Genomic DNA, 16,324 nt, shown 5'->3' with positions numbered 1-16,324 from the left:
TATTTTTTATTTTTTTGAGATGGAGTCTTGCTCTGTCGCCCAGGCTGGAGTGCAGTGGCACGATCTCAGCTCACTGTAACCTCCACCTCCTGGGTTCACGCCATTCTCCTGCCTCAGTCTCCCTAGTAGCTGGGACTACAGGCGCCCCCACCACACCAGGCTAATTTTTTGTATTTTTAGTAGAGACAGGGTTTTACCGTGTTAGCCAGGATGGTCTCAATCTCCTGACCTCGTGATCTGCCTGCCTCGGAATTTTTGTATTTTTTGTAGAGACAGAGTTTCGCCATGTTGCCCAGCCTGGTCTTGAATGTACTTTTGTAGAGATAGGGTTTTACCATGTTGCCCATGCTGGTCTTGAACTCCTGGCCTCAAGCAGTCTGCCTGCCCCAGCCTCCCAGAGTGCTGGGATCATAAGCATTAGCCAACACCCGTGGCCTATAATGGCATTCATAATAGGTTCTTTACCCGGAAAATTAGTTTTGTTCTCGAGATCTTTTCAGGCTTAAGCCACCTACGGAAGCTGAAAAGATCTTAGAGTCTTCTATTTTTATAGGAATCTAAAATTTCTGTGGGGCATTAAACCACTTAGGGTCTATTTCCCTCATGACTAAAGGCGCCAGTCACATTTATCTTGTGTTTTGTACAACTCTTTATTTTTCATTTCTTTCATGACATCATTTCTCTTTTCTCTCAAACTTAGGCTTATCATTCATACATATAGCCACTGCTTTACCATGACAATGGCACTCAGAAATAAAAATGTTGCTGATGGCATCTTACAAGAGTTAGAGTTACAAGATAGAAGGGTTTGATAACCTATGATGGTTCTGGTTCTTTAAAAACACTTAATAATGGGCCAGGCGCAGAGGCTCATGCCTGTAATCCCAGCACTTTGGGAGGCCGAGGTGGGTGGATAACCTGAGGTCAGGAGTTCAAGACCAGCCTGGCCAATATGGCGAAACCTCATCTCTACTAAAAATACAAAAAGTTAGCCAGACGTGGTGGTGGGCGTCTGTAATCCTAGCTACTTGGGAGGCTGAGGCAGGAAATTGCTTGAACCTGGGAGATGGAGGTTGCAGTGAGCCAAGATCATGCCACTGCACTCCAGCCTGGGTGACAGAGCAAAACTCTGTCTCAAAAAACAAACAAAAAATACTTGACTGAGCGTGGTGGCTTACGCCTGTAATCCCAGCACTTTGGGAGGCCGAGGCAGGTGGATGATCTGAGGTCAGGAGTTGGAGACCAGCCTGACCAACATGGCGAAACCTCCTCTCTGCTAAGAATGCAAAAATTAGCTGGGCGTGGTGGCAGGCACCTGTAATCCCAGCTACTCGGCAGGCTGAGGCAGGAGAATCACTTGAACCTGGGAGGCAGAGGTTGCGGTGAGCTGAGATTACGCCATTGCACTCCAGCCTGGGCGACAAGAGCGAAACTCTGTCTCAAAAACAAAACAAAACAAAAAAACCCACACATTTAATGGACCGAGCACAGTGACTGACTCACACCTGTAATCCCAGCACTTTGGGAGGCCAAGGTAAGTGGGTCACTTGAGGTCAGGAGTTTGGGAGCAGCCTGGACAACATGGTGAAACACTGTCTCTACTAAAAATACAAACATTAGTTAGACGTGGTGGTGCATGCCTGTAATCCCAGCTACTCGGGAGGCTAAGGCGAGAGAATTGCTTGAACCCGGGAGGCAGAGGTTGCAGTGAACTGAGATCACGTCACTGCACTCCGGCCTGGGTGACAGAGCAAGACTCTGTTTCAAAAAACGAAAACAAAAAAACTCTTGTAATGTTAATACAGTCTTAGACTTAATTGTCCCAACTTTGACTGTGAAATTGTAATATGGTTACAGTTTACAGCCTCTAGAGATGTTCTAAGATTGCTCCCATCCATCTGCTCTCCAATAAAAGCATTAAGCAAACTACAATACAGTGAAGTGTTAGTGAATTTGTTATATGCTCTCTTTAATTAGGTTGTTTCTTTTAGCAGGTATACTTATCAACTTCATTCTCCCTTCACAGAGTTAAAGCGCTCTCTTTGAGAACAAGGCCTTAGCTATACTAAGGGAAAACAGGTTTTTTATTGAGTAAGAAAGCTTTAGTTATTTTGTCCTAATCCTTGGCTACTTTGGTTTTGTCTGCTGTTTAGTTAAGGAAAGAGAATTCTTTAGCTAAACTTGAGTATTTGAGACTCTGTAGGTTTTACTTTTCAGACCACAGGTACTTGAGTTACCACCTATATTTTGGATTGGTTTGGTTTCTAAATTTTAACAAACCTTAGATTTTTTAGAAAGTAATCACTCCCGTTGTGATTGCTCAAGAAATATTTCTGGGAAGAGATTTTCTAGGCCAAAATATATTGATATAACTATTTTGTTTCTGAATGCAGAAGCTGTTAGCATGCCTTTTAACCAATTATAATAATAATCCAGATAACTCCACTAATGATAATTTAGCTTACTCTTATTAGGGTAGGTTTATTATAGAATACCATGGGTTTTTTGGTCAAATTTTGGGGTTACATGGAATGTATTAACATCAATATCCTTGCTTTCCATTTGCTCTTTTTTTTGAAGGGGTGTCTCACAAAGAACAAGATATTTTTCCTACCTCGGGAAGCACACTGACAACTCCAGAACCTCAAAGACAGCAAGTTGAACCAGCTTTTCAGAGTAGAGGATCTAGATCTCCTGATGCATGCATAGACAAGAATGTACCTCAGTTACCTCAGGATGAAATGATTGTGTCTGATAAGGAAGAAAGAACTGATGCTGCTCCTAAGTCTGAGCAAATGGATAGCAGAACATCATCTTCTAAAGCCCCACTATCCAGGTACCATGAAAACATATTTAATAAGTGTTGTGCTCTCTGTCTTAATAAATATAACCTATACAGAACAGATATATATATATATATATCAAGATTAGATCCAGTACTAAGGATGGTGTTTAATAAACATATTTCTCCATCAGTAATATAAAGGAAGAAGTTTCAGCCAAGGAAATACAGTAATATTGCAGATACACATTTTGTACAATAAGAGCTTAAATGTAAGTGCGGAAACTTTGTTTTAGATAGAAAATCTTTAGAATGTTTTATACACTTATTTTTTTAGATTGCTCATGGTTATTTTGATCATTACATATTCATTACATTACATATTCTACCATGTGCAGTAGCTACTAATGCACATATATATGGATGCTGACATCAGACGTTGTTTTATTGAAGTCTCAAATAATGTGTCAGTTTTCTCCCTTGTGACAAACCAAAGAGGTAAACTATGGCTTTCTCTCCATAAGAATAAGTGTTGGAATTTAAGCAAAAGCCAACTTCTCTCACATTTTTCTCATATTCTGGAAGCAATGGTTATCAATAATTATTGGCTTGTCAGCAGCATCCGGAAGATAACGTGGTGTTGCTGAATTGAAGGAGGTGGGGGAACATGCACTAGTCTCCACTAAGGGGAAGGGTTGGGGAAAAGGACACATGTAGCTTAAAAGACATACTTAATAGATCTGTTGTTTTTGTTATCTAAATTATTGAAAGTAAAGCTCAGTAGTATCTCTTCTGGCCTTAGAGATGTGCTGAAAATAGAATGAGGCCCAGGTACCGTGGCACATGCCTGTAATCCCAGCTACCCAGGAGGCTGAGGCCGGAGTTTGAGATTGCAGTGAACTATGATTGTGCCTGCAAATAGCCACTGCACTCCAGCCTGGGCAACATAGCCAGACCGGTCTCTGAAAAAAGAAAAAAAAGGCTGGGTGTGGTGGCTTATGCCTGTAATCCCAGCACTTTGGGAGGCTGAGGTGGGCGGATCGCCTGAGGTTGGGAGTTCCAGACCAGCCTAACCAACATGGAGAAGCCCTATCTCTACTAAAAATACAAAATTAGCTGGGCATGGTGGCACATGCCTATAATCCCAGCCACTCAGGAGGCTGAGACAGGAGAATCGTTGAACTCAGGAGGTGGAGGTTGTGGTGAGCCGAGATGGCGCCATTGGACTCCAGCCTGGGTAACAAGCGAAACTCTGTCTCAAGAAAACAAAAAGAAAGAAAAAATAAATAAAACGAGGGAACCATCATGAGAGCTGGGATTAAAACAGGTTGAGAACCAATGTTCTAGGACAGAAGTCAGCATTTTTTGTAAAATGGCATTTGTACATATTTTAGGCTTTGTGAGCCATATGGTCTCTGTTAACAGCTATTCAACTCTGCAATTACAGCACAAAAGCAACCACAGACCATATGTAAACAGATAAACATAGCTGTGTTCCAGTAAAACGTACTCACAGAATTGGGTCGGGGACTGCATATGGCCTGTAGAGCATACTATGCTGACCACTGTTCCACAGCTTTGCAACTCAAAGTGTAGTCCTGACAACAGCAGTATGGACATCATTTGAGAACACTTGTTAAAATGCAGAACTCAGGCCATGCCCACTACCACCTGTGCAAATCTTCTTTTTAATAAGATCACCAAGTGATTTGAATGCCAGAGATGTTCTAGAGACCAGGGTCCTGCTAATTTTGTGCAAGCTGTTCTTGAGCTCCTAGCCTTAAGCGGTCCTCCCACCTTAGCCTTGCGAAGCAGAAGCAGTTATTAAGGATGTGTCTTGGCCGGGCGCAGTGGCTCACGCCTATAATCCCAGCACTTTGGGAGGCTGAGGTGGGCAGATCACGAGGTCAGGAGTTCGAGACCAGCATGACCAACATGGTGAAACTCCGTCTCTACTACAGCTACTTGGGCGGCTGAGGCAGGAGAATATCTTGGACCCAGGAGGTGGAGGTTGCAGTGAGTCGAGATTGTGTCACTGCACTCCAGCCTGGGTGACAGAGTGAGACTCAAAAAAAAAAAACAAAGGAATGTGTCTTCCTGGATGTTCTTGAATATCTTTACATTTGTATTTCTAGACCTGGCAGAAGACCCCTGGGATTTTTATCTTTAATATGTTCAAAGAATAGTTTGGAGTCTGACGAACCTATGCAGGTCCATAGTAAGAAACGCCTAAAACCTCTTATACCTGCATTAAGACAGAAATTGAAAAGATCTAATCCATTCAATGAAAGCCAGAAAAAAAATCAAGATTCCTCTGATCCGCTTCCATCTCCAAGTGTTATTAATACTCAATCTAAGAATATTAGCAGCTCAGCAACTCAGGTATGTGATAACTACTGTATTTTATTGTTTGTATGAGATGGGGTTGGATATTAGATTCGACTAGGGAAAACATAGTAATTTGTTATTTTTTATTTGATGTCAGAAATTATTTTAGGGCAACTCCCATCCTTCTCTCCATCGTGTTCCTCTGTAATGGACGAAGAAAAAGTGTTGAGTGAGGAAGTTACAGTTAGGTTAGTACCAGAGCGGTTGAACTAACCATAAATGGACACTTAATAGCCATTCCTTTAATCTAGAGACCCTTCTGACTTGTGGAAGCAAAAGGAAGCAGTGCTGACACCCACAAGAATTTAAGGAACTGTAAAACTAGAATTTGTTCACATGTTTCATTTCTATGTCTCCTGAAGCTATCCAATGGCAAGTATTGGGATGGAAAAATCTGTAAACCTGTATCAAAGACTTTGTAAAAATACTGGGGTGACTTAAGATCTCAACAAAGAAAAGGCTGGTGAGCATCTATTGAATAGCATGAGCCTTTGAAAGGGGTACTTTTGTAAAGAATATCTTTAAACTTTTTTAAACATTTTGTATTATTTGTTAGAATTATTTTCTGAGATCATAGATTTTATCAGTCTTGCTTATCATTGCCAAAGTTGTGAGATTTTTTGTTTTTGTTTTGTTTTGAGACAGAGTCTCACTCACTCTGTCACCCAGGCTGTAGTGCAGTGGCGTGATCTTGGCTCACTGCAACCTGCGTCTCCTGGGTTCAAGTGATTCTCCTGTCTCAGCCTCTCAAGTAACTGAGATTACAGATGCATGCCACAACACCCAGCTAAGTTTTGTATCTTTAGTAGAGACGGGATTTCGCCATGTTGGCCAGGCTGGTCTCAAATGCCTGACCTCAAGCCATCTGCCCGCCTCGGCCTTCCAAAGTGTTGGAATTACAGGCATGAGCCACTGTGCCTGGCCTGTAGTAGTTCTTACTATATTCAGGGAAAAAGGCCCTTTGTGATAAAGACTGCAATTTTTTGTTTCTCTGTATGTCATTTGTCTTTTGATTTTGTGTATGGTGGTTTTTGCCAAGCAGACATTTTTTATTTCTGTTTAGATTAATTTGTCAATGTTTTATAGCTTTCTGCTTTCAGGTAGTTTAAAAAGGTACTCTTCCCAGCTGGGTGCAGTGGCTCACGCCTGTAATCCCAGCACTTTGGGAGGCCAAGGTGGGCGGATCACCTGAGGTGAGGAGTTTGAAACCAGCCTGGCCAACATGGCAAAACTCCGTCTCTATCAAAAATACAAAATTTAGTCAGGCATAGTGGCATGCGCCTGTAGTCCCAGCTACTCGGGAGACTGAGCTAAGAGAATTGCTTGAACCCAGGAGTTGGAGGTTGCAGTGAGTGAGATCATCCCATTGCACTCCAGCCTGGCTTTATCTTGAAATAAATAAATAAATAAAAAGATACCCTTCCCCACCTACCTCCGTCCAGAATTATAAAAGTGTTTTTCCATGGCATTTTTTACAGTAGAGTTTTTTAAAAATACTTTTATATTTAAATCTTTTGATCCATCTAGAATTTGTTTTGGTAAGCTATAGGTCTGACTTTTTTCCCCCTGAGATGGTTATATAGTTGTCCAACATCATTTATTTAATAATACAATAACTGTTTCTGATATAGCACTTTTATCAGATGCTAAGTTTCTATATATATATTGGGGTTATTTCTAGTCTTCTGTTTCATTGATAAATCTGTCATTCCCATGCCAATACCATGCTGTCTTAATTTGTTTATAGATTTGTAAGTATGCTAATTTCTGATAAGGTATCTTTGATATGTTATCTTAGGTGCTGTTTTGTTTCATGGGTCTATTTTTTTTTTTTTTTTTTTTTAATGTGACAGAGTCTCACTCTGTCGCCCAGGCTGTAGTGCAGTGGCCAGATCTCAGCTCACTGCAAGCTCCGCCTCCCGGGTTTACGCCATTCTCCTGCCTCAGCCTCCCAAGTAGCTGGGACTACAGGCACCCACCACCTCGCCTGGCTAGTTTTTTGTATTTTCTAGTAGGGACGGGGTTTCACCGTGTTAGCCAGGATGGTCTTGATCTCCCGACCTCGTGATCCGCCCGTCTCGGCCTCCCAAAGTGCTGGGATTACAGGCTTGAGCCACCGCGCCCAGCCGAGTCTGTCTATTCTTATGCAACTAATTGAAGTATTTTTACTTTAATCATTTAGTGACAGATTTAACTGTATTTTTCTTTATTAAAATTGTTCATGGAAATTAGGATGAAGTAATGGAGTAATGGACTATGGGTACACGATGATTTACTTAATTATATCTAGTGTGGTATATTTAGTTGCTTCCAATTTTATTATAACTAATGCTACAAAGGTTATCTTAGTCATAAAACTCTTACTACATTTAGGATTATTTACTCAATGTAACAGCATAGAAATGAAATTTTTGGGTCAGTGATTGTGAACCTATTTAAAGCTCAGTATTTATTGCCACATTGCTTTCCAAACAGATCATATCAATTTAGACTGCTATACACACACACACACACATATATGTAAATGTATTACAGTTTTATTTTACTTTATTTTTATTACCTTTTTAGGTTTCTTGTGATCAGCCCTTACTGAAAGAAGGACATAAAAGTGCCCAAAAGCGGGCCCTTCAAGGGGAGCCAACCACAGTCTCTGAATATTTCTTCAATGATATCTTCATTGAAGTGGATGAAACAGAATAAAACAGTCTTTTGTCTTTTTCTTTTTTAAATTAGGTCTAGGATTTCCAGAGTCAATTACATCAACAAAACAGTATTTAGAGCAAAATATCACTGTCTATTTTTCTTTAGGTTGATTTTGAATATTTAATGAGCTTGATTGGAAGCTTTTATAATCAGTGGAAAACATTTCTGAGGTTCCTCTCATTCTGATTGATGCAGCGTTTTGCAAATAGCAAGCAATTAAGACTGCTTTCTCAGACAGATGTTGTTTACATTTTGACTCTTCCTGTGCTAAGCACACATGGACATTTGGGAATGTTGTGGATATATGTCTCTGTATGAATTGCAGTGCAGATAGATTTGGGGGTTAATTGTATTGTATTTAACATTTAGCAACTTCTTTTGTGAAGATTTTTTATTTTTAGGGGGAGACGATGAAGGATGAAGCCTTTTCCGTTGCTTCTATGTACAGTCATGTATCGCATAATAATGTTTAAGTCAACGATGGACCACGTATATGACAGTGGTCCCATATAATTAAAATGGAGATAAAAAATTCCTATCAACTAGTGACATTATAGCCATCATAACACAGTGCATTGCTTTTTTATGTTTAGATATGTTTAGATACACAAATACTACTATTGTGTTACAACTGCCTACAGTGTTCAGCATAGTAACACATTGTAGAGGTTTGTAGCCTAGGATCTCTAAGATATACCACATAGCCTCGGTCTGTAGGGTGTGTCGCAGTCTATACCATCTCAGTGTTTGTAAGGACACTCTGTGTTGTTCCACACGAGATCACCTAACAAGGCATTTCTTAGAACGTACAGTTAAGGGACACGTGACTATATGTGAAAACAAATTGTCAAACTTCACTTTAGTATGGTAAATGTTAAAGAACTTTTCTATTATCAGTGGTTTGTCTGACTAAAAAATACATATTTTTCTAATTCATGGTGATGTAACATTAGTCCTCATTGAAAAGCTAGTATTTAAACATAATTATTTATAAAGATGACACATCAAAGAGCTTATTTATTTTTAAATTTTTTATTTAAAAGGATATTCAGTTTTAGCTATTTTCACCCCTCAGATTGTAGATAAGGAAGGCATTAACAAATTTATGTTTGTCTCCTTTTTCTCTTTAATTTTAAAGATATTTGAAATGCTATAACTAAAAATGTTTGGTGTATATGTTTTGAATACCTTTGTTCCCTCAGTTTAGTATATTGACTCTGTACTGTGAATTTTTCTGTTTTTCTTCTTTCTTGGATAATCTCAGGATTTTCATGAGGGTAGGGGGAACTCAACTTTGTTTATTAGACAAAATTTCCATACAAAGTTCAATCTCCTTGATACACACACAGACATATATTAGTTTTTAAAAAGCCAACTTCTTCATAGTTTTTTCTCGATTCTCAAGGAACACTTAGATCTTTAAGCGTGGAACATAATAGTGATGTTAAAAACAGAGAAAATAAGACTTTATAAACTTAATGATTATCATCAATATGAATTTAAGATTTGTTTTAATTTCAAGATTTAATGATTTACATATGTAATTCTATTATCTACCCAAGCAGATCTGTAGTAGTTCCAATTAGACTTCTCAAGCAGCAAATTTATCCTGATTTTATTTGAAAAGCCTCTTGGAATGATAATATAGTAGCTCAGGAATTGGAAACTTTCTGCCAGGCCAGATGGTCTCTGTGGCAGCTACTCAGCTCTGCAATTTCAGTGTGAAAGAAGCCATAGACAGTACTTGAATGAAGGACTGTGGCTGGATTGGCCTTTTAGTTTGACCCCTGCATTAGGCCCCAAATTTTCTTACCCTGAGGTGCTGATACCTGTATGTATGAGTTATTTGTCACTAAAGTTATGAGTTGTGCCTAAAAGTTAAAACTGTTGATTGTATTATATAATGATCAGTATTTCAATTGGGAAGATATTTTAGAGTCTAGATAATTATGTTTGTATATTGAAAAAATGGTGGCCAGTTTTTAAGTTCCTTAATAGAAGAGAATTATGTCTCAGCAGGTATAACAGTAATGCTAATTTATTGAAACTACTGCTGTTAGAGCACTTCTTATTCATTGTCTTTTAGTAAAATTTATGGCATAACATTTTGTCAGAGAGGAGGCTATATAATTTGGAGTGGAAATTGTAAGTAGGCATTTATTTCATGATTGATATGTCACAGAAATTATGGTAGTAAATCACATTGCTATTTTAATACCCTGTTTAGGTAAGTTTTTAAAACTCATATTCTGAAAAGATTTCTCTTAGTGTTAGTTTGGGAGTTAGATTGCCATGATTAAACTATTATTTATCCTTGTGTAATATAATTTTTAACCTTAACATCTATCTCTTTTTAATCTATAATCTAGTTTTATGGAAGATGGAATTTCTTACTATATAAAGAGTACAAAGACTCATTGTATTAGAGAATCAAGTCAGCCAGCTAAATTATCCTACTGTTATATCCTTAAACCTGATTTTGGAAAAGAGAAAGTTAATCAGTGTATTTACCTTACATGGTGGAAAGAACTATGTTAGGTATGATTCATGTAAAGAAGATGTTGCAAAGAATTTATTTCACAAATCTTAAAGGAGATGTGAGTAAAAGTTTTTATCTTTTCTTGACTTTTTCTCCTGAACACTTATGTCTTAGCAAGTGGTCAGCATGAGGGTTTGAACGCCTAATTGTTGGTAAATGGTTGAGGCATGACAAAAATACTAATATCCACTGTTTATCATCATGTTATTTGAAACAAAAGTGACCATGTATACTATCTTGCTTGAAGAAGTCTTTGACAGAAAAAGCAATATCATGTCATTTATAAATTTTCTTGTTCTAAAGAAAGCAGTTGTGTATATATATAAATTATGTAAATAAAAGTTATTTTATACCATTTCTGTTGTGTCTTTTTAAGATGACTAAATAAAGAATTGGCTGAGTATCGTGGCTTACACCTGTAATCCCAGCACTTTGGGAGGCCGAGGTAGGAGGATCGCTTGAGCCCAGGAGTTCAAGACCAGCCTGGGCAACATAATGAGACCTCATCTCTACAAAAAAATTAAAAATCAGCCAACTGTGGTGGGGTGTGCTTTTGGTCCCAGTTACTCAGGAGGCTGGCATGAGAAGATCGCTTGAGCCCAGGAGGAGGTTGAGGCTGCCGTGAGCTGTGATCGCCCCATCACACTCCAGCCTAGATGACAGAAGACGAGTCTGTCTTCGTGGGGAGGAGAAAAGTTTTTGACAGGTGTGCATATCCTTAATTTCAGAGCTGTAGGAGTCTGCAATGTGATTGTCCTAATAGTATTTGGAAGAGACTTCACACAGCATCTCTGTTTGCTACATCATCGCATCCTGAATCTGCTGGAGAGTCCTGTCTTACATTGGGTTTCACTAACAATCGGCAGTCTTATGGGTTACCCAGGAAATCGGTTGGGGTGGTATTCCCAAATATATTTTATCTCAAATTCAAAGGGCCTCTTCGAACATTGTTGCTTCTGTCGTCATGATGGCCAGTGCAAGGTGCAGAATCTTGTCTCCCTCTCCCTACTGCCTTTGTGTAAGAGACGAGGACTCACTTTGTCGCCCAGCCTGGAGTGTGGTGGCGTGATCATAGCTCACTGCAGCCTCGAACTTCTGGGTGCAAGCAATCCTCCCAGACAGGTGAGCCATCATGCCTCGGTAGCTTGTTTCTTCCCTTTAAAAATAGATCCCATGTCCTCAGACCACTAGACCCTTAGGAGATTCGCCTATGTGACAGGCTCCTGAACTTTAGCAGGATTTACCTCCCAACCTCTTACATACGTATGTCTTCCTAAGACATCTAACTGCTTGCTAAGTCCTGCATTCCATCTCCAGTTAGCATAATGTTATCCATGTCACATTTCATTTTTTGTCGAAAATCAAGGAAATACAAGTCTCTCCAGATATTTTCTGAAAGAAAATGAGGGTATTCATATCACTTTGAAGTAAGTAAAATCAGTTGTCCCTGCCACATAAAAATGCAGGTTCTTTTAATTTTTCTTACCGGAATGGAAAAGGTTGCATTTTTTTCATGCCACTGGCTTTATTCCAGGTATTAGGAGTTGTGTTGATTTGGTCTAATAAAGGTACCAATCTTGAACTGCAGGTGTGATTGACATCATCATTTGTTAAATCTGTGATAACTTAGTGTCATTCCCCAAGACCAGTGGTTCCCAAACTTTATTGCACATCAGACTCGCCTGGGAAGCTTTAAAAAGTTTCTATGTCCGAGTTCTATCCCCTATTTTTAATCAGTGTCTGGGTGCAGTGGCTCATGCCTGTTATCCCAGCATTTTGGGAGGCTGAGGCGAGACATAGCGAGACCTCATCTCTACAAACAAAACAAAAACTAGCAGAGCATGGTGGTGTGTGTCTGTGGTCCCAGCTACTGGAGAGGCTGAGGCAGGAAGATTGCTTGAGCCCAGGAGCTCAGGGTTGCAGTGAGGTATGATCACGCCAGCCTGGGTCCCAGAGTGAGACCCTGTTGCTAAAAAACATTAAAAATACAATAGAAGAAAAGATCTATCAAAGGCAGATCAGTAAGCAAGGTCTTTGTGGGGCAGTTGTCGACCTCACCAAGACATCTGAACATACTCAGTTTTCAGTAGAAGAACTTAAAAATTTGTTGACATTACATGAAAGTTCAGATTGTGTTACTCATTACCTGCTTGACTGTGAGTGTACAGGAGAAGTTCATACAGGTGATTCGTTGGAAAAATTCGTTGTCTCTAGAGATTGTCAACTTGGTCCACATCACCAGAAATCTAACTCCCCGAAACCTCTTTCTATGTCCCAGCTGAAGCAATGGAAACATTTTTCTGGAGATCATTTAAATCTTACAGATCCTTTTCTTGAAAGAATAACAGAAAATGTGTCATTCATTTTTCAGAATATAACCACTCAAGCTACTGGCACATAATGAAAGATTACTTCATGACATTCCATTGCTCTTCTTTTGAAAATTAGTATAGTAATTAAATGTACTTTTTGAAAATTAGTAGAATTATTTAAATTACAATGTGTTGCAAAATATATCACTTTTGATACAACAGTCAAAATTGAGTGGTTTAAGTTTTTGTAAATATTAAATGTTTAAATGAAAAATTTAAAAAAATAATAATAATAAGGCCAGGCACAGTGGCTCGTACCTGTAATCTTAGCACTTTGGGAAGCCGAGATGGGAGGATCACTTGAGCCGAGGACTTTGAGACCAGCCTGGGCAACATGGCAAAATCCCTTGTCTACTAAAAATGCAAAAATCAGCCAGGCGTGCTGGCGCGCGCCTGTGGTCCCAGCTACTGGAGAGGCTGAGGTGGGAGGATCACTGGAGCCCGGAGGTGGAGGTTGCAGTGCGCTGAGATTGTGCCACTGTACTCCAGCGTGGGTGACAGGGAGATCCTGTCTCAAAGTAATTAGAAAACACACGCACACATCGCAGTGCCTGGGGATGGACGTCAGACATCACCATTTAAAAAGAAATCTGCAAATGATTCTAAGGTGCAACACCAACACCACACAAAACAAAAAAAATGTGAAACATTGTTCAGGACCCGTCTGACTTTAACAACTGGCCAAGCTGGTGAGTCAAATGGAAATGTAGTAGGAATCAACAGATCCCACTCACTATGTGGGTCAGAGAATGGGGGTGGTTTAAACCTTCTATTTGGCCCTTCCTTAATGCCTTATCTCATGGGTTAAGGAAACAGTGTGATGACTCTGCTGTATCCTACTTCTATGCATTCTGGGACTGAGGAAATAATTACAGGATAGGCTCCTGTGAGAAGTCAGACCAAGAATCCATCTTTCATGCAACCTTCATTAGCCTTCACTCTGAAAACCGGATCATAGAGGCTTTTCAGCTCTCTGGAAATCAGTATCATTTCAGAGTCACTATCTTCATAACCGTGATATAGCTGAGTATTTCTGATTCCCCAGTGCAAAGTCCCTGATGAATAACCATAGTTCTATCTGCCGAAGGCTTGGGGAAAGATTAGTGGTATACCCATGAAGCCACAATTACAAAGTCCTTCCTCAGGGGCTCCCATCTGCTCCCTCAATGCAGGGACTTTGGGTCTATAACCTGATTTATTTAGTCTGGAAACTGGGTATGAGGCTGTCTCCACTATGGAAACTTGAGTTTGGTTCTTGCACAACAAACCTAGAATTGTTTTGTCTATAGGTATCATGCAACACTTTAGAAGGCTGTCAGTCTGTTTAACAGGAACCTTGGGGTCAATTAGCCATCATCACAGATCCCCACATGTAAAAATACACTATGTCAATCCTTTGCTATGGCTTATTATAGTAATTGTGGCCACCTGGTCTAAAACAGTTTGGCATTGCTGCCTGGCTTCTTCTAGTATTCCCACTGAGGTCAAGGGACCTAATTCCTTGGCAGTACCTCTCACCATCATCTCCAGCCTGCAAAGGACAGCCATCGTAGTGGCTGCATCAGCTTTTCGAAGAGGCTGATGCTTCTGTTACCAAGACTTTAAAGAAAAGAGTGTCCTCCAGGTCCTCTTTGGAGTTATGGTTAGGGGGTGTCTGAAAAAGATGTACAGTCCCCCTTTATCTACAGGTTCCATATCCTGAGATTCAACCCACCAAGGATCAGAAATATTTGAAAAATAAAACATAAAAAAAAACAACTATAACAAATAATACAAATAAAAAATAAGTATGACAATGATTTACATAGCATTCATATTGTATTAGGTATTATGAGTAACCTAGAGATGATTTAAAGTATATAGAAGGATAGTGCTATGTTATATGCAAATACTATGCCATTTTATTTTTTGAGACAAAGTCTAGTTCTGTTGCCCGGGCTGGAAGGCAGTGGCGCAATCTCAGCTCACTGCAGCTTTGGCCTCCCAGGCTTAAGGGATCCTCCTGCCTCAGCCTCCCAAGTAGCTGGGACTACAAGTGCATGCCACCATGCCCAGCTAATACTTAAATTTTTTGTAAAGATGGGTTTTTGCCATATTGCCCAGCTGATTTTGAACTCCTGAGCTCAAGTGAACCACCCACCTCGGTCTCCCAAAGTTCTGGGGTTACAGGCCTGTGCCACCACACCTGGCCTCTGGAACCAGTTTTTCTCAGATACCCAGGGACAACTGTAATCCATTCCAACATCCTCATTTTTCTGAGTCTTCAGATAGCTTCCTGTATATGGCCTTGTCTGTATAGTAGTGAGCATCAGAATCACCTTGGAGGGCTTATTAAACACAGATTGCTGGGCCCCAATCCCGAAGTTTATTTATTTTATTTAATTATTTATTTTTGAGAAGGAGTTTCACTCTTGTTGCCCAGGCTGGAGTGCAATGGCACAATCTCAACTCATTCCAACCTCCACCTCCTAGATTCAAGCAATTCTTCTGCCTCAGCCTCCTGAGTAGCTGGGACTACAGGCAGGCACCACTATTTTGTATTTTTAGTAGAGGTGGGGTTTCACCATGTTGGCCAGGCTGGTCTTGAACTCCTGACCTCAGCAGGTCCGCCTGCCTCAGCCTCCCCAAGTGCTAGGAATACTGGGAGCTGAAAAGGCAAAAGGAGTCCTGACCAACTCAGCATTCCACTGAAGGCTATATGATCAATCAGCGAACTGTTCATCATGAATACAGAATGTGGGCAAACTTGCTTCTGTGCCTCCCCCAGAGGGTTTGCTGAGGGCTATCACTCCCTGGCCCCAGCTCCTTGAGGTTATCTACTGGGACATCTAGAGCCTATTGTTCGAGGAGTGCAGTCTTGCAAGCCTGCTCTGGACCGAGCAGCTGACCTCTTCTTCCACACCCCTTCTCGCTGTCTCTCTTGCCTAATAAATACGGAGGGCTCTGTAAAGCTCAGGGCCCTTGTCCACTAGAGGCAAGGTGTCCCCTGACCCTTCTTCCAAACATATTCTTTTGTCTCTTGTCTTTATTCCTGCATTCATCCCCCTTTGTTCAGTCCCCCAGGGATCCTGGCAGGCTACAAGTGGTACCCTGAACAGCAACAGAATCAGATGGTCTACAGGATTACAGGCATGAGCCACCACTACAGGCCCCAGTCCTGAAGTTTATGATTCAGCAGATCACGGGCCTAAGTTCCCAGGTGAGGCTGATGCTGCTGCCTGTGAGCACAATTTGAGTATCACTGTTTTATAGCAGATTCTCAAACTTGGCTGCCTACTGGAATCACCTGAGATGTTTAAAAGAATACTCATTCCTAGGTTCCAACATCAGAAATGATCATTTTAACTGGTATGAAGTGCTTGGCTTGGGATTCCTTTAAATAGCTTTATTGGCTATATTTGACACGCAACAAACTGCATATATTTATAATATAATTAAATTTTGATATATGTGTACACCCATAAACCATTACCACAATAAAAATAATACATCCATCATTTCCAAAGTTGCCTCTTCTACCCTGGCCTCCTGCTCCTCCCT

At 40.3% G+C, this 16,324-nt stretch overlaps 1 protein-coding gene across 2 annotated transcripts in view; it reads left to right on the top strand.

Annotated features, from left to right (window-relative positions):
* Positions 1-10,769, top strand: part of BDP1 (B double prime 1, subunit of RNA polymerase III transcription initiation factor IIIB) — a 118,156-nt gene extending 107,387 nt beyond the window's left edge. For both annotated transcript variants that reach the window (XM_011959299.1, XM_011959298.1), the window contains exons 37-39: positions 2,581-2,836; positions 4,918-5,164; positions 7,739-10,769. In XM_011959299.1, the coding sequence (XP_011814689.1) occupies positions 2,581-2,836; positions 4,918-5,164; positions 7,739-7,870 (635 nt within the window). In that variant the 3' untranslated portion in view covers positions 7,871-10,769. The remainder of the gene's footprint in view (positions 1-2,580; positions 2,837-4,917; positions 5,165-7,738) is intronic.
* The last annotated feature ends 5,555 nt before the right edge of the window (positions 10,770-16,324 follow it).

This window comes from Colobus angolensis, unplaced genomic scaffold (genome assembly GCF_000951035.1).
Source record: "Colobus angolensis palliatus isolate OR3802 unplaced genomic scaffold, Cang.pa_1.0 Scaffold49, whole genome shotgun sequence".
In the NCBI taxonomy this organism is placed as follows: domain Eukaryota; kingdom Metazoa; phylum Chordata; class Mammalia; order Primates; family Cercopithecidae; genus Colobus; species Colobus angolensis.
The sequence above is the reverse complement of the archived record's forward strand: the minus strand, read 5'-3'. Positions and strand labels throughout refer to the sequence as shown.